The sequence below is a fragment of the Chroicocephalus ridibundus genome, chromosome 2, assembly GCF_963924245.1.
Source record: "Chroicocephalus ridibundus chromosome 2, bChrRid1.1, whole genome shotgun sequence".
NCBI classification, from domain to species: Eukaryota; Metazoa; Chordata; class Aves; order Charadriiformes; family Laridae; genus Chroicocephalus; species Chroicocephalus ridibundus.
Genome location: NC_086285.1, coordinates 23,962,866 through 23,984,447, shown reverse-complemented (window position 1 = coordinate 23,984,447; position 21,582 = coordinate 23,962,866). Strand labels below are relative to the sequence as shown.

The 21,582-nt window shown below is 41.2% G+C and overlaps 1 protein-coding gene across 2 annotated transcripts in view; it reads right to left on the bottom strand.

The window, feature by feature from the left end:
* Positions 1 to 3,213: 3,213 nt before the first annotated feature.
* Positions 3,214 to 21,582, bottom strand: part of FAM171A1 (family with sequence similarity 171 member A1) — a 96,362-nt gene continuing 77,993 nt past the window's right edge. Inside the window, exons 5-7 of one of the 2 annotated variants that reach the window (XM_063324759.1) lie at positions 9,327 to 9,443; positions 6,738 to 6,852; positions 3,214 to 6,090 (exon numbers count right to left, since the gene is read on the bottom strand). In XM_063324759.1, the coding sequence (XP_063180829.1) occupies positions 4,389 to 6,090; positions 6,738 to 6,852; positions 9,327 to 9,443 (1,934 nt within the window). In that variant the 3' untranslated portion in view covers positions 3,214 to 4,388. The remainder of the gene's footprint in view (positions 6,091 to 6,737; positions 6,853 to 9,326; positions 9,444 to 21,582) is intronic. The other variant, XM_063324758.1, reaches the window with a different exon arrangement.

The following is a 21,582-nucleotide window of genomic DNA, read 5'->3' as shown; positions in this document are numbered from 1 at the left end:
AACCCAATGCTTAAAACAGGAGCCCTTCAAAATAATTTCTTCCAGCTTTGATGCCCAACAGCTCTTGCAGCAGGACCGGCCATTCCCTTGAAAGTGGGATTTCCCATCCCACGGCAGGATCTCAAGCACCATTTCCTGCCTCTGTAATATAAATATAAAACTGGCAGGGCCATTCCGCAGTTGGGTGTATTCAGGAGTCCGTATCTCCAGTCATGTGAACACAAAGTCCTTCTCTCCACTATTACAAAAATGAACTGTAAACAAGTGTTTCGTTTGTACCTCCCTGTTGTCATCACATTTTCCTTCCCTGTGGCTGTCCGTTTCCAAGGCCAAAGAGCTCATCCCAGCCCATGGAACAGGCAAATGAGCATGTACTCCCTCCATACAGGGCCCCCAAGGAGAATTCGTCTGAAGATTGAAGCTTGTTATAGCACAGTACCACTTTAAATTATCACTAGGCTGTAACCTGGGGCATGGGGCATGGTAGCATCCATCCACTACATCCCTGGGCTTGGTCAAACGAGAGGAATGTCAGTTTGCTTTTCTAAAATATGTGGGCAGCAGGTGTTTTTTGAATCGGTGCTGACCTTTGGGTCTCTTAACATCTGAAATTTTTGAAGTTGGAATATCTGCCACCTGGTGGTGAACTGTTTCTCTGTACATACTGCATATAAAACACGTTATAATTTCAATACAAGCGCAGTTTATAACTCCAATAACACCAGTAGGCAGCTGGCACAAGCTCATCACGTGCTTCCTGGACCAGCTGTGAGTCCAAGTGCAGAGGTCCCCGTCAGCTTGGGGAGACCTTGCCCAGCATCTCAGCTGGGGCTGTATTCAGCTCCTAACATCTCCATCCACATCAAAAGGCACCATCTCTGGCGGTAGCATAGTCTGTTCAAGTGTAAATGTGCCTGTTTTCTCTCAGCTCGTGAATGACACCTTGGTTTTAGATTAAAATAAAGTTAAAACAATATTAACTACTAATTATTTTAAAAGTTGAGAAAAATAAGAGTATCTCAATTATTATTCTTTTCCTGTTCCTCTGCTTACAGACATATGTAAGCTGGCTGGTTCAGTGCTAACCTTACTCGTATTAGATATATATATATATGGTATATGAGATATACCCACATTATATAAATATGGTATATACGATATATATAATATGATGATATATCCTATAGCATGATAGATATTTTCATGATACCATGGTATTTTCATGATATGTCTGATATTTTCATTTCCAGGCTACAGTCCATTTGGAATTGGAGCTTTGGGTAGATGAGTAAGCAGCAGCAAAGTGCCATTTTCAGATTAGAGGAGCATTTTTTTGCGTTACTTGTGTAATTCCAACTGGTAAACCGACACCAGGTACTGTCTTCTATTTGACAGTAATAACAGAAAGGGTAGCTAGTTCTTTTTAGCACTAACCCTCTGGTATCCACAGGTTATTAGCTTGCAAAATGCGGCACCTGGTCTCTTATCACTTAACTAAAGTACTTGTTTTATTGATGTGCTTTTCTTTTAGGAAGAAACAGTGTCAGTTAGTATGTTTGATCATAAAATATTGCTGCTCCTTTGGAAACGGACAGCCACAGGGAAGGAAAATGTGATGACAACGGGGAGGTACAAACGAAACACTTGTTTACAGTTCATTTTTGTAATAGTGGAGAGAAGGACTTTGTGTTCACATGACTGGAGATACGGACTCCTGAATACACCCAACTGCGGAATGGCCCTGCCAGTTTTATATTTATATTACAGAGGCAGGAAATGGTGCTTGAGATCCTGCCGTGGGATGGGAAATCCCACTTTCAAGGGAATGGCCGGTCCTGCTGCAAGAGCTGTTGGGCATCAAAGCTGGAAGAAATTATTTTGAAGGGCTCCTGTTTTAAGCATTGGGTTTGAAAGGGTTTTGGTGATTTAGTGGTTGTAGGGAGTTTTAAAAAGCCTTAGTGTTGCTGCCTTAGGACTGTCTTCTCCCCAGCCCTCACCAGATATTCACGAGCAGACTCCCAGCAGTGCTGGCCCCTGAGCTTCTCCTCTCCCTGGGTAGAAACCCATTATTGTCCTACTCTTACGCTGGAGCTTGCAGCGCTGGCTGGGGCAGAGGCACCACAATGCAGTGCAGGGAGGTTCTGTTCCCTGCACATTTCTTCTGGAAGTCTTCCGTCAATAGAGTCTGGAACCCCATCTCAAACTCTGGAAAATCTTTATGAAAAGAAAGTAACACAGCAGAAGACTTGCCCACATCTTACCCTTACCTGCACGCTAAGGGCTGGGCCTTTCTCCCAGTGTCTCCTGCCCCTGGAGATGAGAGGCTACGGGTCCTGACTTCCCTGTCCCCTATCTGGAACACATGTGATGACTAAAACATAACTTACTGCTGATACGGCGATTTCAATATTCAATGCACTCCACAAATATTATTTTAGGTTTCTTTTATGACTTACACCGCTTCCAAACATGAATTAAAGCAAAACAGAGGTGATGTGGCTTTGTGGATGGAGAGTAGCACTGGACTGGGAACTAGAAAATCAGGATTCAGTTCCTGGCTTGAGCCCAGACTCCCAGTAAGACATTCAGTAAGACGGAAATTACAACACTGGCCTCCTAAGAAAACTCTGAAATCTACTGAAAAAAAGAGCAATGAACCTGAGTCAGGGCTTATTATTATAAATTAAATAGGAACCATATAACACTTCCTCTTGTCACTTTAGAGATTACATAATAATTAACTTTATTAAGCATGACTTGTGCTAATATTGCGTAAAAATAATTGAATGAAAGGTGATAAACTGAATGTATATGAGGGGTTCCACAAAACTGGAAGTCACATTCTTTCCCTTCTTTGAACCCAATTAATGAAGAAGAGAGAAGTGTGCAATAAGTGTAAGCACCCACAGAAATCTCAGAAATAAAACTGGTCCCACAGGAAGCGTGACTCCACAGAGAATTTTGGTGATACCAGGATTTCATTTCCAAAGTCTTCAGTGATGCCCAAGCAAATAGTTACGTATTTATCAAGACAGGGAGGATGCTTTTCTGAAAAGGGGTCTAAGTTTCAGCATTTGAAGTTCATGAGACCTGCGTAAGAAAGTGTGTTAGTAAGTCACACAAGCATAAATATACACAGGAAAAGTGAAACCAAAGTATTTTTCTTATTAAATAATATAAAATAATGTGATGACCACCAACAGAGGAAAAAATCCACAAAGATATTTTTTGCAATTTATTTTCAATTATAATTTTTGGATAACCAAGCAGCTCTGTATGGAGAAAGCACAGAAGAGTAATTCTGGCACTTTTGGATAGTACATTATTAATTTTTTTTTTCAAAATTTTTCTAGACACATTCAGTCCACTTGCTCGGTCTATAGTCCATTTTATATGAGCGTGATTAGCTCATATGATTCCAGAGGAAACTAACAATATATACAGTCAATGAAACTATCTTCTTGGCTACTCTGGGCCCTTTAAAATGTCTTCTAAGTCTATCCTGGCTAAACAGAATCCACAATATACATGATAGCTACAGAATACACTGTATTGAAATGAGAAATGCTCAGCACAAAATGGGACTCTTGGCATGCAGCTTAAAATAAAAGGTAGAATTTCAGAAGTTTATAAAATCCCAAATGGGGTCAATTAAAAGGAGTTAGCAAAAGAAGGGACTGTTCATTGTTACTGTAAAAAAGGCACTTTGAGTAAATGGGACCAGAATTGGAGGAATCTTAGTCGACACAAAGTTCAGTTTGGTTTCATAAAAAGGCTTCAATGCTAAGGGATGCTACTCAAGTTTCCTGCAGTTTTACATTAAAATAAATTGCTGAGTAGTTTATAATAAAGGACATAAAATGTTTACAACCAACTTGTAAAATTAAGAAAAGCATAGTATAAGCAAAATATTACTAAAAGCAGCAATGCATAGCCTTTCATTGAGATAATGCACAATTTTGGACACCACGTGTCAAACTCTTGTTTTTAAGATACTTTCAGTAGCATTATCAACATAAAATTGGCCTACAAAACAAAAGCTTTACCAGCTCCCATTCATAAGGAGATTGAGGTCATAAACCAACCAAAACAATTTGTCAGTATTTTCAACATCCTGGATGACCAATATCAAGTATATGGAATAACAACCACACTCTTTGTTCAGCTATCTCACTTGAGGCAGCTGTTAAATCAGAGGAATGATTTTAATTCTTTTCTAACATTTACACAGTAATGCATTTAAGTTCTTTCAAATGTTGCTCACCACAGTTTGTTTTTCTCTTTTCTCTCCACAACAAAAAAAAAAGAAAAAAAAAAAATCAAGCACTTCCACAGAAAGAATATTTGGCAATTTTATACTCCACTGAATGGTGGATTTTCACAATAGCTCACTTTAGATTGAAAGTCATTAGTGGTCTTTCCTCTCGTTTCTGCCAAGGACTCTTCTTATCTTCGCCTTGGTCGTCTTCCTCGTCCTCCTCATCCTCCTCATCATCTTGAACTGATGTTCCGTGTTCAGGACTAGTTAATGGCTCTGGTTTGGTATCCACAGTTCTCGTTTCCTCCTGCAGGCTGGGCAGCTGCACACCACTTCTCTTACTAGTGCCTTCTAGTAGGCATCGTATAGCATTGTCCTCAGGGCTACAAACTGCTGTTCCACACTCGCTGCCACTTTGGTCCATATCATCCAAGTACACAAGTTGTGTGTAAGCTGTGCTATCTGAAACCTTCCGCTCTCTCTGCTGGTGCTCCTGCACTGGTGGGTGACTCTGTGGCGCAGACAGATGATCTCCTCTTCCCTTCCGGGCAGATTTTGGTTCATTCATGTCAACACCAGAGTCCAAACTGGCATCGTTACTCCCATTCCTACCAGCTCTTTGGAGATCAATGTATGAATGTCTAACGTGAGCATTTGAACGTCCATCTAGAGAAACAAACCATGCTCGAGGGTGAGGCAGTGGCTTTCCACCTCCTAATTCCATCAAAGCCTTTTCTGTAAGAAGCTGCACTTCGCTATTCATTTGAGCCAGGGATGCATCATTAAGTGAGGCAGGAATGGAAATAGATTCAGACATGGAAGCGTTTTGTTGACTCCACTCAGCTGCACCTGCATCTTGCAAATGTTGCTGAGATATTGCTTGGGATGCTAACTGTTGGGGCTGCAGCTGTTGGGGGGGGTGTGGGAAAAGCCGTGGATGAGGGTTAGGAAGCTCAGCCTGCAGTCTTTCTATATCAATCTGCTGGTCAGCTGGGACAACCAGTGGCTGGCTAACGAAAGGGTGTTCTCCCGGCAATTTCATGTAATGACCTGGGATGACCAATGCGGGCAAAACTTTTCTGTAAACACTGTCATTGACTTGGTCAACAGAATTGCAGCAGATTAACTGACCTGGTCGAGGGAAAGACGTAGGTCTTTCAAGGTGATCAACTGAACGAGACATCATACAATCAGTAGGTCTGCAGTCCAGCAGCTCTTTTTCAGGGGCCGAAGGTGTGGGGTATATTTGTTCCTGAATATTGTATTTACTTCCAGTAGCAATATGGTTCATAGATACTTGAATTTCTCTCTCTTGCTTTTCAAATAAAGGCTGAGACAACATAGCATTGTAACTTCTCCTATACTCATCTTTGATAGGGGACTCATAGCCTTCAGCTGTTTCTGTAGATTTTCTTGGCTTTAAAGGAAAACTATCTGCTGATTTGTGGTAGTCTTTTCTTAGAGACCCGCTGGGAGTCAGGTCATCCAAGGAAATTCTGCTCTTGTCTTTCTCCTTGTCAGAGAGCAGTTCCTCTCGGGAGCTGAACTCCTGGGAAGTACTGAATGAGTGTTTGAGCATAGGTGTATGCATATCTGCTTCTCCACTAGGTGATACCATCTCCATGTGGACAGCACTGATCAATTCCTTTGCACCTGAGTTTTCAGTGTGTCCATTGCTAGCAACAGACAGCCCGCCAGGAAATTCTGACTCGCGACGTGAAAATATTAAATTTATATGGGACATAGAGGTTGCTTGATCCTTCTTAGAAGTGTCCAGTGCTGTGGAAAGTTGCAGTTTCTTATGATGCTGACGTGGTCTTAAACATTTTCTTCTATAAAAGCCGGTAACAAAAGAAGTTACACATTTATGACTGTTGTACACAGAAACAAGAACAGCAAGTGTGTCTTAATGGGAGATTTTTAAGCAGTGATTAATATTAGGGGAATTGAGCTTTTATTACATAACCTAACAATTAAAAGCTTATCCCAGCAGTGAAGATAAAATTAAAGAATAACTCATGTCAATTGGGAAATGTCGCAACCACCAATTACAAATCAGAGCAAATGTCTGGAGGAGGCAAATACAAAATCACTCATTAATATACACTTGCTGATATAAGTTTAACATTCATTTTAATGCGACTAATAGAAAGATCCCTTCAAATGCGTGACCGGTACAAGGACAGAGGTCTTGGACCTATGCCTATGTTTGTTCTAGAACATCTTACAAGGAAAACACAGGTATGGGTGCATGTGATTCATTCAGCTACCATCCCACCAAAGGCAGGAATTGTATCTGCTGCATATAACCATGAACACAGGACATTTGATCTCACTGTTTCTTTCTTCTTCAAGTGCTTGCTTGTTTTTTTCTACCCCCCGAAGTAAAACTGTTTCAATACAAAAACTTCTAATTTCGTGAGCACAAAAAAGCTTCTATTTCCAACATGAGCTAAGTAACCAGGATGGTGAATCTTACCTGCAATAATACAAAAGCAGACACAGCAAGACTAGAAGTATGAGAGCCATCCCTCCTAAAATTGCCAAAAGAAACATTGTGTGATAGCTGGTAATGTCGTGTGTTACAACGGGACCTGGAAGGCCAGAAAAGAGAATTTAGACCTGTAACAACCTGCAAATAGGAAGAGGAACAACATTTAAACAAAGAGAGGGACATCTTCCCTTGTTATGAGGATGCTAAGTGAGCAACACTGCCGCATGTAGCCCTGGTGCCTATTGAGTAGACCATCTCTGGAGAAGGGAGCAAGTTGTGGAGAAAGCATGGGCTGGTTTTCATGACTGCAAGTCCAACTAGATCATTCTGTGGAAAAGCAGTTAGTTTCAATGGGATCATGCATCAGGGGATGCTGCCTTCCAGGTCCTGATGCCGACACAGTGCGCCAAAGCTCTCATCCCTGGAGAAAGGCTATCACAGCATCTTCCAGCACTATAATGCATGTAGCAGCATTGTGGCCAACAACTTCTCTTTAACAACATTTGTGTTGCTTTGCACTAAACAGTACATACAGTGCAGTACAGGATTCACTGGAAGATGTGCTGGTGCTCTTTAGTCTAGACCAAGCCAAGCCAAGCCAAGCAGATCTTCAGTAGCTTTAAAAAACACGCCACTAGTGAAACAGTGTTGTAACTCCAGGTTTCAGTAATGCTTAGTAAATATTCTAACATACAGAGGAATGCACACATGTGCACAGCATCTGTTCACAATTATGCACGTGTAACCCTCTTGGTTTGTAAAATCCATACCAGGATTTTGAAATAAAAGCGCAAATTTTCATCTGCAGGCAAGGAGGTACGGCACAAGCTGACAGAGTAACATGCATGTACTGTGAAGGACAGCAAACTTGGCCAACATTAAGGTTCTAGACCATGAGGTCTGTAAAACCTCGCCTGTGGATCTTGAGTGGTCTGTAGAGCCACTGCTAGGAATACGAAGCCAATTTTTGACCATTTTTTGAGATAAGGAATCAAATAGATTCAATGAGGAGATAAAATAGGCAAAAAGACATTAACTTGATTAAAAATAACATCCAGTATATTGCATTTGGGAAATCTAAATATTTATACATTCTATCCCACTACTACCTTTACATAATTGATTGATACTGTTGCTTCAAGCCATTAAGCAAAAAGGAGAAGAGATAAATCACTCGAATTTTTCATGAAAATGTTGTTCCCACTGCAACGCAGTTTTAGGAGCCTAGATCTAGCCCTCAGAAAGAAAGAAAAGTAGAAAACAAGCAGAGATTCTGCCACACAAGTTGAACTGCAAGGACAAATCAGCCTTCTCCTGTTAAGAGTTACAGGCCCAATTTCGTGACTGGTGTAACTTGCAGTCTGGGACAGAGCTCTACTGGGAAACACTTGGCTCAGTCACTTAAAGTACATTTTGTAAAATTCTATTAAATTCAATATGATAGTCTATTCAGATCTGCACCTGCATCTAAACTGTGTTCAACCACCGATCAGCTGAATATTTCAGCAGTTTCATTTAATATAACCTTAAATAAAAAGCTTGCGTAAGGTATAACACAGCAAAAAACCCAAATGCTCTGCATATCACGGAACACCTTCACAGCATATATAAGCAGACTTTTAAAAACAGTCCTCCCGTTAAGAGTTTGTTTTGTTGGTTAGATATAGTTTATTTAGCTTGCACTGCCAAGGCAAGAATGTTTTCATTCCTACTGTATTTGCTTTTCATCCAGAAAACCTAATAAAGAAAATCTGTAAGAGAAGGAGTTTTTTGTTTGATCGATTGGCTCTTTTATACACAGAGGTATCTCTGATTATTGGTGGCTGAAAAACTAATACTAAGAAATCTGAGGCAGCCACAGACAGAAAAAAGTAAGGGCAAGCTGCAACATTAATAATCTCCACAGGCACAGAAGTGCGTATAATGCCTAGTTCAAAGTGATTTTCTACAATGATGCCAAGAGGCTTGCAGATGGCAACCAGTCCGCTCATCTACCAATGCCACTCTGCTAATACACTTCCCAGGGCGTCTACGCTAAGTTATTCGTGGTGTGAATTAATCAGTCACCAAGGCGATGCAAAGCATAAGTCGGAGCGCAATGGGCATCTTCAGTTTAAAAGAAAAAAACGTTACAGTCAATCAATCCGTTAGTAAATGTCTAACCCAGGATGATGTTGGTCTTAGGTGAATCCATTTCTTTGGGAGTTTCTGTACAGAAACTTCACAGCACATATTTTTCTACCTGCCGGAACACCAATACATTGATGTTAAAACTCCCCTCAGTTTCTAGCAATGGCTCTACCAGGCAGTGGTGACATAAATGCATCAAAGCAGGAACACTTTAAGAAGTTTCTCATTGAAATGGCTCAAGAGATTTTGAGCACAAGGGTTGCCCCCCCCCACCAATCCCCAAAAGATTTTAGCCCTTTACTTTCAGATTTCTGTTTTCTAATAATCCATTATTGATCAAGCTGTGGCATCTCAGATGAGGTCATTCTGAAAAATATAAATGTTATATATGAATAAATAATTACTCAATGCTGGGAATATCAATAAAATTCAATTCCATCGTACCTGGGATAGTAGGTGACATAGCTGCAACCCAGTAGCCCAGCTGAGGTGCAATATAAGTCCAAGTCAACTGATTTCCTTCTTGTTGTACAAGGCCCAAACTACTCTTCAGCCATGTCCCTGTAAATAAAAAGGTTGTAGGAAGGTGTTACAGATAAACCCACACCTTCCTCTGCAAAGAAGTGGAAAAGCAAAAAGTATCGAAACCCATGGATGTGCTGTAGGGGTTGTGTGCACTGCTGTGGAAGTGGGAGGTGGTGCCTTTTGGTTACTCGCATCTGAGGGCTCCCACAAGCAATCATCCCCATGGCGTTCTCAGAAGCTTTGTACACAAAACCCATTTAAGATTAAATACAACTCATAAAGCTTCAAAAAGCATTAAAGAAAATAATTAGAATGATTAAATAATAGATTCCTCTTTTTTGAAGGACTCTCCTGAAGCTGATTATATGTAGACAGCCCACTTCAAAACTGTATTTGAAGAGATATCTTATCTCCTGGACCACACTTGAGTTCTGCACACCACCCTTCTATCAGCTCTGTCTGTCAACTTCTGGAAGACTGAAGAAAATAATTCCTCAAAATCTTGGTTTTTCTATAGAAGGTTATGAATGCTACTGCCTATAAGTGTATAATTAAGTTGCACCATCACTTTGATTCATCAACGTTAGTCATTCAGAATATGTATACATCTGGGAATACTGTTTGGTAATGGATGATGAGGTTTTTAAAGCATGTTTCTCAAAGGAAATATAATACATTTTTCAGAATTATCAAATGATCACTTCAAAATAAGTAAGACCGACAATTTTAAAGCCCTGTGTTTAAATTAACAAAACTCTTTTAAATTGTCCAGATTGACAATCTGTTGAGAGCTGTTCTATTTGCAGATACATTTTGTTGCAAGAATTGGGCTATGACAAACCGTTACAACTGAACCAGCTGTTTGCCTTTTTGTAATTCATTAAGACCTCAGGTTCTGGGCCTGTACGAGAGAAAATTCACCTTAGTTTCTGATATATTAAATGTCCAGTCTTGGATGTTTAATATCTACAGATTGTAGACAGCCTCCATTTTCTTCTCTTCGAAAGAAACACAGGATTGCTCTACTATGCGCTGCTGAGAATTAAATAATCAGATTACAGGTAACAGATCCCGCTCGTGGGTCTGTGTGAGTGGTTAGCCCGGCAGAGAAGAGGAGCTTCGCTGGCCTGGACACTGAGAGCAGTCGCTGGGAAGCCCCCCATGGCACCAAGTGGTGTTTCCCAAAGCTGCAGTCCTGGCTTGGCATCACCAGTGGGTGCTGTGACAGAGGGCATTAACTCACTAGGGAGGTTCTTCACAGGCTTTGGTGGCCACTAGGTATGGCTGATGGTCGTACAGAAAAGGCACAAACCCCTCTGCACTGCTGTAGCGCAGCGCTGTATTCTGTGCAAAAAAGGGGGGTCAGAATGCTGCATTTACCTTACTCAGCCTCAAATGCTTGCTTTAAAGGCAAGTTGCATCTCGTACTTGCGATTTCCTTTCCTTTAAATAGGCTCCCGCATGTAATTCCCCAAACGATGCTTTTCATCAGATGTCGCTCAGGACTAAGCACGAGCATTTGTGGATGAGAGTCGTCTGCACACTTAGCAGCGAGGGCAGAACACAGAGAAGAGATGCTGCTGCTGTTTTCAATTTTTAATACCACTGAGATCCTGACGATTATCCATCTGTGCAAACCCTGTACATATGAGAATGGCTTTTCTGAGTATTTATTTCCTCTCTACTACTGATTTTTCACCCTTAAAGTCCACCACCTTTGGCTAATAATAAACCCATCAGAATATAGTGAAAGGTTTAGAAAAATACATGTTTGAGAGGATTTCTAGATCTAGGTGACTATTATTGCCAGATAGTGACTCTGTATTTGCAACCAAACTGAATTTGTGGGAAACAGCCGAAAGGAATTACTGACATAATTTTCAGTTTTCCAAGTATCATTTCCAGTCCGTACAGAGTAGCAATAACCTGTTATTTCATAAATAAAGTCACACAAGACAAGTAATTTTGATTCATAGTACCAAAAGGACTAAAATCTGTGTACACGGATTTGCACATATGGCATCCTTAACTGTCATATCAGAACACCCTGGTGTAGTCATTAGTTTACTTCTTTTAGGGAAACATTATCAGGAAGAATAGAATTGAATTGTCCACAGCTATGTGTGAAGTTTCTGGAAAAACTTGGAAAAAGTAGATTCATTTTCTCCACCAAGACACCACTATCCCTTCAGATTTTCTACCTGTCTGCTTTTGGGGAAGATATACTAATAACCCTGAACCACAAGGTGAAAGATAGCCCATAGGGTCAAAAACTGCTTCTATCTTGTGCCTAAAATGCCATTTGGTAAGAAAACTCCTGTAAGCTTTTCTGTAAGGTTTGGACAATGAAAATATGCACCAACTATTCAAATACACAACTACGTGAAACAAAACGTTAAGACTAAAAGAGATATAAAAGTGCTGATTAAAAAAAGAGAATGGAATGATCCCAGTGATCAATTCATTGTGCTTCCCGTACTTCTCTTACTGTCTCCAATTCCTTTAAATTCAAACGCAAGCAGAAGACATACGTATGTAATTTAGAGAAGTTCATTATCTTCGTAGTCTATTTTTACAGCTACCTCCTCGAGCAGGAGCTATTATTGATTCCCTCACTAGGGGGAACTTGTGTCCAGCCTGCCTTATTCACGTTACACTGCATTCTAATGAACACAATCCTCCTAATGCCTCTTTAAAAGCCTTTTGCTCCCTAATACTCTGCTTGCATAATGCCGCGATCAAGAAGCTAACAGAGGCTGCACTCTTATCGCTGCAAGCAGAGCTCAGCTGCCATCCCGCCAAACAAACAGCAGCTCGGATTGCTCACGTTTTAGCAACGAAAGGAATCCCCTGTATTTGCAATGGAAGCAAACAATAGAGTCTGCCGCACAAGGCCACTCAGCTTTCACGCTTGTCTTCTGCTCATTTAGGGCACCCGTTTTTGCTAACCACTGGATACAGTTGAGGAAATGTACTGGTCTGTATAACACCAGGGGAAATGTAATTTCCTCTCTCTGTCATGGACAGTTAATACTTTCAAAAGTGCAACAGATACCTCTGATATTGGTCATCTTTAAACAAGTGTGATGAAGCTTTTGTTGACCATACCCTACACATTAGTATGCGCTGACAGCCAGAAAAGAACTACTTTTTAGTGGTACTGTCCAAGTTCCTTCATCAGGACAACACCAAGTGTGGGTTCCTGGGAACCACAGGTACACAATCTCGTCAGCTGCCTTTTTTCATACTTTCCTGGTCCAACACTTCAGTGATAAACTCGCCTCTTATACTTCCACCATCTCTTACCAATAGTCCACTAATAAAACAGAGCATCCTCCTGCATAGTGGGATGAAAAGAATAAAGAACTCCATCCTTCACAACAGCAGGCAACAGCAGCGGCAAAACAGGTTTGAGTGGAAATAGTTGAAACACAAAGTCCTGTATTGTTTCTTGTGTAACCAAATAGCTGAAAGTCAACACGGTATTACTGGAGGGAACTGACGTGCCTTCATGTATGGATTTGCGTGGCAAGGTTTTGGTAGTGGGGGGGCCTACAGGGGTGACTTCTGTGAGAAGCTGCTAGAAGCCTCCCCTGTGTCCAATAGAGCCAATGGCTACAAGAAGGACCTGCTGCTGGCCAAGGCTGAGCCCATCAGTGATGGTGGTAGCACATCTGGGATAACATAGTTAAGAAGTGGGGAGAAACGCTGCGCGGCAGCAGCCAGAAGGGAAGTGTGAGAATATTTGAGAGCAACAACCCTGCAGACACCAAGGTCAGTGAAGAAGGAGGGGGAGGAGGTGCTCCAGGTGCCAGAGCAGAGATTCCCCTGCAGCCCCTGGTGAAGACCATGGAGAGGCAGGCTGTCCCCCTGCAGCCCATGGAGGTTAACGGTGGAGCAGATATCCACCTGCAGCCCATGGAGGACCCCATGCCGGAGCAGATGGATGCCCGAAGGAGGCTGTGACCCTGTGGGAAGCCCATGCTGGAGCAGACTCCTGGCAGGACCTGTGGAGAGAGGAGCCCACACTGGAGCAGGTTTGCTGTCAGGACTTGTGACCCCACTGGGGACCCATGCTGGAGCAGTTCATGAAGAAGGGTCTCCCATGGGAGGGACCCCACACTGGAGCAGGGGAAGAGTGTGAGGAGTCCTCCCCCTGAGGAGGAAGGAGCAGCAGAGACAACACATGATGAACTGACCACAACCCCCATACCCTGTCCCCTTGTGCTGCTCGGGGGGAGGAGGTAGAGAAAATCAGGAGTGAAGTTGAGCCTGGGAATAAGGAAGAGATGGTGGGAAGGCGTTTTAAGATTTAGTTTTTACTTCTCATTATCGTCCTGTGATTTGATTGGTAATAAATTAAATTAATTTGCCCCAAGTCGAGTCTGTTCTGCCTGTGATGATAACTGCTGCGTGATCTCCCTGTCCTTATCTCAACCTATGAGCCTTTTGTTATATTTCCTCTCCTCCTGTCCAGCTGAGGAAGAGGAGGGATGGAGCAGCTTTGCTGCGTACCTGGTGTCCAGCAAGGGTCAACCCACCACACTTCAGTATTCTGCAAATCCATCGGGGCATTTCCACGTCTCTCTCATATTTCTTCCTTTATAGGTTCTAATATCCTGGTCGCTTTTCAACTATGGTTAAACACCAAATAGTGTTCTTGTAGCTCCCTACATGCAATGCCTTGATGTAATGACTAATGCTGGACCTTCTACCCAGCAAAACCCAATTGCACTGTACTTACTGGCTAAGCTCCTAGGGTTTCAAACCACCTTGAGGAAGCAAGAGTTCATTGCTGTGCAGCATTGAAAATGAATTCCCCATCCCAGATTCTTCCTTGCAGCAGGAAACAAGATGCTCTCCCATTCTAAAAATGCAGCTAATTACCCTCTGTGCCCTCACCTTTTTGCTCTTGGAAGCAAGGGAGGAGACTGAGGGGCAGTGAGTAAAGAACGTCTTGTGTTTTTCTGTCCTTTCCTACCCACTGGCCTGCAAATGGAGCAAGGGCAAGCAGAATTCATTTATTTCTGTGCAGGCAGGATTACAACTGCAGAAGAACTAAGCAGAAGGATTTAGGAGGGAAGAGAGGTCTTACCTCCCTGCATGGCTAAGTGTTGTGATAATTTATAACTGGTTATTCTCCAAACATCCTGTAACATTTACTTCCTACCCCCATGAAAGTCAGCACAATCAGCTAGCTTCATTGCGTATGAAGTTTTATACGTGATGTGCAATAATTGTGAAGTAACAAGCAATACAGGATTATAAATAAAAAGCAGTGCAAATAACTGCATGTAAAGGAACTGACCATTTTTGTTCAAGACTGATTGTGTAGTTACAAAGAAAACGCATTAATTCATCTTTGGAGCAGAAACGGCAAATTCAGTATAGTTGTAAGCATTGCATGATTTGGGCCAATTTGCCATTAATTCTTAAAGAGTGTCTGGTACTTCATGGAAAACTTCTATATATAGAGACATTCTTGCTTATAGATCATTTTTACATTTCTCTTCCTCTTTTTCCTCTATTACTGCTCAGTGGAGCCAACATGCTGATCCAGGATTCAAGTCAGGGGAGCTGTCTCCTGGCTCAAACTAATGGCAGGGGGAGAACGAAGAAGTTTCTTAACTCTTTCCTCACTAAAAGGATATTTAGTGTTACTGACTTTTTGTAATAAATACTGTCATTTAACAAATTTCTTCTTAAAGAGCTTATAAAGCAGCTACCCAGAACTCCTTCGTATATGTAACTTAAAAGCAAGGTAACATCATTAACGCTACAAAGAATATAAAAATGACAGTACTTTAAAAGAAATACAAATCAAAAAACAATCAGATAGAGAAAGCTGAGCTCCATCTGGCTGCAAAAATACCCAAATATCAGAGACAAGTTGAAGCTTTCAGCAGAGCAGGAGAAATGAATTCTGCTAGAGAAGCATGTTAATACTTTGCAGCAACTTTGATTCTGATGAACGTGCTTGTTTACCTCAGCCAGCTTTTATGACTTGCCAGTGGGAGCAAGGGGAGGTTATCACCCGTAAATTAACAGCAAAAGGTTCGCACATTAAATCTCCGTTTCAATACACATTCTGCACTAAAAATGTCTTTTTGTATTTTAATTTGGTTTACTTCTAAATCAGATTGAAAAATAGCACTTTCAGCAAGGAGAGCGTCCAGATGGGCAGCTCTTGCAGAAAAGCCATTACAGAACAGCTACTCTAGACTATTTCCCTGCACAATCAGGTCACTGCACGTACGGCCAGTCTGCCCAGAAAAGAGACGTCCTCTTGTCTTCAAAGACACTAACTATTCACTGTGACAGGCTGCTGGATCCAAGCAGCACGAACGGATCTGCTTTTGTAGTCTAGATGCACGATGCCTCTGAATAAGACATTACTTCCAGATTTTAAAGCTAGGCCTTATTATTATTTTAAAGTAATCTGTAGTGAAATCCAGGGAATCATACGCCTCTCTGGCTTCCATGTGTGTGACCGTGCATGCCGACAATCCCTCTCTGCTCCAGCTCCAGCAAATGGCAAACTTCCTACCAGGCTACGTGAGGCAGGACCGCGCTCCGATCAGGCAGGACCGCCACACCAGGCCATCTGCTCTGGAGAGACGCATGGGACTCCTATTAAAGTCAAGCACAGAGCCCGGCTCTCTGGGAGGATGTCGACAGCCGCTCACTTCAGGTTTAACTTTCCTGGCTCCCAGACCATCACTGCTGCAGTGACTTCTGCTGACCTGGATTGTGTATTCTTCCTGTCACTGATCAAAACACTTCTGGTAAATGACTGTCGGAGGAGCGTGCTGCAGTCAGCGGCTTCCCCTAAGGACAGTCATAAAGTCTAAATATTGCTAGTCTTTAAATATATAGTAGCTATGATGGGTTTTTTTCCATAAATTACTTTTACACGTGAGCTTTTGGTAGGAAACTCTTCCATTGATCAAATACTGTTTGCTTTTTGCTTCTTGTTTCTTTTTATGTCTTTTAACTGGCAATAGGATCACCCAATCCCACTCAAGCAGGGAACCAAATTGTGCTATTTACAGCATGAATTATTTCCACCAATAGGTTTGACAAATAAGAGGATTTAATTAGCCAGAGCGCAAATTAAGCATAATCCCATTATATGAATTTATTTTTATTCACAAGATTATCTTCCCCAGACAAAAGAGTTTTGGAAACAAAAGAAAGATACTTCGAACTGTATTACTTAATAGCATAGATGTTTTAAATAAATATTTGTTAATGAGAAGTGCTTTTCTTTCAGCATGGATCTCTTCTGTGATGTCTATGGTGTCTTGTGAGATTGCCCTGCTCGGGCAGAGATTCACAGGTAAATGGAGATACACGCGTCAAAAGGAATGAGGCAGGTTGTTATCCGACAGAGTGTGGGACAGCAAAGGATATTCAAAACCTACTAACAGTGTTTTTAGAAGTAATTGATTTAGACACTTCAAACGGCAATGTTATTATGGAGAGTGAATCAAGGGCAAGTTTGTGAAAATAACTTCCTAAAGCATGTTCTGACATATATAAATTGTAGCTTTTCATTCTACCAGCTGAAAGCTGCTTATCAGATTTCTTCTTCCAAATGAAAATCACCTCTAATCTGCATCAGCACAGAAAGTTTTACTACAAAAAGGATGGGGTTTTTTTGGTTTGACTTTTGTTAATTTTCTAAAAAGCTAAAAGCCACTGAAATTGGAAGTTGAAAAATTCCTTCTTGAATATCGGGAGGACTACTCTCCTCCTCCCCCCTCCCCCCAGTACACACGGGTTTAAAAATTCATAGTATTTAAGTTAATATTACAATTTTGTTTTTGGAGTTGCTAGGCAACATGAAAAAATAAACGTCCCTGCTCTGAGCTCATAGCTTCATTATTCTTCCACTCTTAGAGAATTTGTTACACAAGCCTTCCAGGGCTAAATCCTCCTCCTGCTCTAGCAGCACCACCATTATTTGGTGTACTGTAAGGGAAACGCTTTTAACATCATATCTTGAAGATTTTTGCAAGGAAGTCTAGTGGTTCAATTTATCACTAGTGTCCGAGAAGCTTTGTAGTTTTTGCTACAAAAGTGTTCAACGAAAGAAAACGCCAGTTTTCATTATTTAATAATTTTAATTACATCTGGGCAGAAGGCAGGGCACATTGCCCAGAGAAATGCTCGCATTGCTTTGGTCCCCTCAGCGTTTCCTTCCAGAATGTCAGAACAGAAGAGACTTATTAAAGAAAATTACTTCCAAATGTAATTACTGGTTAATAATTATATTTCAAAAGGGAAAGCTCAGTTATGCTTTTTGGGACCACCATCCTTAGTTACTGGTGTACGTGAAAGATATTGCCCTTAATATTCACTTTATCGTATTACTAATCACATTGTCAGTTATTGACAAAATTAATAGAACAAGTAATAAATAAAAGCAAAGGCAATTCAGAACACTGCATGCCTTTTCCGTCATTCAGCCTCACATCATGCTCACCTTCAGTTTCTATTTTTCAAGCTGGAAGTGGAAGCAGCCGCACACTGGGATTTGATCTGCCATCCCAAGGCCGCAGAGGAAGGTTGTCCCAGGTCCTCCTCAGCCTCTTCCAGCCCCACCCAGACACTTCACACTCCTGCTCTATGCATTCCTGCCTGTATTTCCACCAATCTCCAAGTCCTCTCCAACTCAAGCAGCCGCACAGGCACAACAGTCTCTTCACTTCTGAAATTTTGATGTCCCCCTCTTCCCACCTACTGCATGGCTTCTGTAGGTGGAGCTACAGGGCCATCTACATGATACAATGCATAGTCTGGTATTAAAACCTGTTCCCAGAAGCCATACTATTTGTTTCCAATTTTATTTCCTTGACTACATAATAGTAGATTATTTGCATATATCACTACACTTTGGCAGCAACCTGATTCCTTCAACGTGCTCTTAAGCTCCACCATCACGCCATACCATGTCTGCTTTGCCACAAATGCGACTCAGACGGTGTATGAGGTGGGGAGTGGATCAAACAATCCATTCACACAACTTTCACATGTGTAAGACACCACAAGCATTTTAAAAACAACATATATATTGATAAACAATCACAACTGCCTCCTCTGTTCCACTGCACCTCCCCAGAGGAATGATGATAGCGAGAACATACCTCAGTGAGTTACACCGCGAAGCATCGGAGGAAGAGCTGCTTTTCCTTTCAATGCTGAAGCCTGTCTACTACTCGGCAATTATATCTGCACCTATTATGTAGACACCGTACGTGGTAAAAAAGCTGGGTTTGGTAGCTGCCATTTCTATGGCAACTCACAAAATATGAAATTCTTTGAGAGCAGTTAGTTAAAAATCTGTATTCCTCAGTGTATTTAGTCTTTAAGAATAATTTAACCTTCACAGCCGAGATAAAAAAGGAAGTGAAAATCAAATTGTCAAGGAACTTGTAAACTACAGAAACAGTGTAACTATGAACTTTGTGGAGGCTTGGTTTTCTCCTTGCAATTTGCAACTAAATCTCCATATTACCAGTGAATCTGATCTAGAACCAAATGTTTTGGATATATGAAATTCAAACTTTTGGAGGCAGGGAACGTGTTTTCCTGAACATGTCAATTTCTGACACATAGGAAACCCTAGAAAACCCCTGGAGAGGCGCATGAAGTCCCAGGCCACGTGCGCAGCTGCATGTAGTTCAAAAGCAGCCCATCTATCCGAGTTCAGAGGCAGGTACTCATACCCAGTGTCAGATCAAGCAACAAACCGCAAAAGTTTTTGTTAAATGATTGCTTTCTGTCTGTCATGCAGCGTATGAATGAGGTGGCAATCAGAAGTTAAACAAATTCACAACAGAAAGGAACACGTTTTATTTTTAAGCTATGAAAATATAAATCAATCTTTTCTTTGGGTGGATTATCGTTGTTACCACATGGGAAGCTTAAATCGGAGACTTTTACAAGTCATCTTATTTATAAGTAATGTGCAGTGAACTAGACAGGTAGACGTACAGTAACAGGCTTACGTTTTCTGCCTGACAGTAGCTGTCGCTCTTTCCCTATAAAGACTATGAACAAAAACCAAGCATCATTTCACCTCCATGAAAGCCAACAAAACCACACTGCAGTCAAGTTTAAGTAGGTGCTGATACTGTTTATACGTAAGTATATCCTCACGACTTCTTTCGAGCACAGAAAACATTATCTTCATTTTGCTGAGGAAGGAACATCAGGAAATTCTGACTCTACAAAAATCAATGGCAATTTTACCACTGAAGGCAGGACGTCACCCAGAAAAAGTAAGTACCAGACTTTCAAATGTATTTAGAAATCTATTATAGCATTAAATGCAGCCAGAAAGCACTGACCAAGCACAGCAGAGTACATAAAGTATTGTGCTTTGTAAAGCCATAAAAAGAGTTTCCCAAGATACTCTTCTCCGTATTCTGCCATCTCTTTACGTTAATACACGGTTGAGATTTCAGGCACTGGGGAAACATCCTCCTCTGCGAAGAAGCTAGTAATTTAAAGACAACAAGGTCATGTCAAAGATGTACACCAAGTGTTCGGGGAGGAGGAAGAACAGAGAAACAGTACTCTGAACTTCATTTACACATAGTGGACAAGAAATCACAATTTTAGGGAGGAGAAGCATAAGGGTGGAGGTTTAATCCCTTCACTCCAGAGTCCTTTGCCACACAAAATTGAAAGCAGCGTTGAAAATATTTTCCTGGTTCTTGGTGGGATTCATAAACTAGCAGATGCATCGATATTATCTCTGAAGAATTAATCCCATTTCCATATTACGCCCTCTGGAATGTTTGGTAATATTTTGAAGTCCTTCATACAGCTCTAGACGTGGATCTAGAGGCGTAGGTGCAACATAATGTCTCCATACCACATGGGATGAAAAATGAGGACTTAAAATGGAGAATGCAGGTCTTACTGTTCTGCTCACTGAATCCAAGGAAAAACAGACACCTTAACATAAAGCATAAACCATTTAAATGGGGGCTGAGGAGAATACAGCTGAGCAAGTGCTGTGTTATTCAGGCCAGCTGGCGGGAGGTGGAAATGATACCGGAGGTACAAAGTTTCATTTCTACCGGGATCTGTAATATTCATTTCTGACTGAAGAGGACAAGGCTAGAAAGAAGTCTTGGACAGAAATTTGGTGTCCAAGAATAGAGAGATTAATTATATTGCTGTAAATCCTACTGACATCAAGGCAAATATACAGGGAGGAAGTCATGATCCCAAACATCTGTTTATGGATAAAGAAAAAAGTTCTTCAGCCCCTTCAGATTTTGAGAAAAACAAGACAGCACTTGGGGAAAAAAAAGGCAACAACTCAGAAAACCCAAATGAGCAATCCTGACTATAAAAATGAGAACCCATATCTCTTTAGGTTCAAACCTTGAAGTGTGTACCATGAAATAAAACCAGTCTCCCACGGTAGTGTCAAACACGAGAGATATGGGTATGTCAACAGCATGGATTGATTAAGTTGTGGTTTAGTGTATACGTCTCCATAACATTAATGCATCTGTGCTTATTATTACCAACACTAAGAAATGCTGCAGAGAAGGGCGGTGGATGCGTGCATCTCCAACACAAGAACAAGTTGGACTTACTCGCTTACCCTGTACAGAGTTGCTCTTCATTTAATTAATTATTCAAAAAGGTATTGCTGCTTTAATTTGCTCGCTGTGCACGCAAGGCAGTGAGTTTTGTTTTGTGATGAAAAATCTAATTTGGAACAGTATAAAATAGATGCAGCAGATTGTCTAATTTTGATGTCAGCCTGCTTTTTCTGGCTGCGCGTTTCATCAGAGTCAAGGGAGTCACCCTCAGCCTCAAGCAGACTATGCTGCTTCTCCCCCTTCTCTCCCCAGTTCTTTCTCAAGGACAGAAACTGTGGTCATGAAAATACAGATTGTTTATGGTAAACATCCTAAAAAAACATTATTATTTTTGGCTGCTGTAATATGCAAATATGCCTATTTTCTGTAGAAACTATGAAAATCTCTGCACTTCCAATCAGATGCCACTGGGTTTATATCAGTACATCATGAGCTCAGCAAAACGTAGGAGATTCTAAGGAATAAACCATATTTGTAGTATTTCTTGTCCCTTCTTCACTACCTCCTCTAAAAGTGAAAAGTATTTCTGCTTTTTAGAGCAGAAA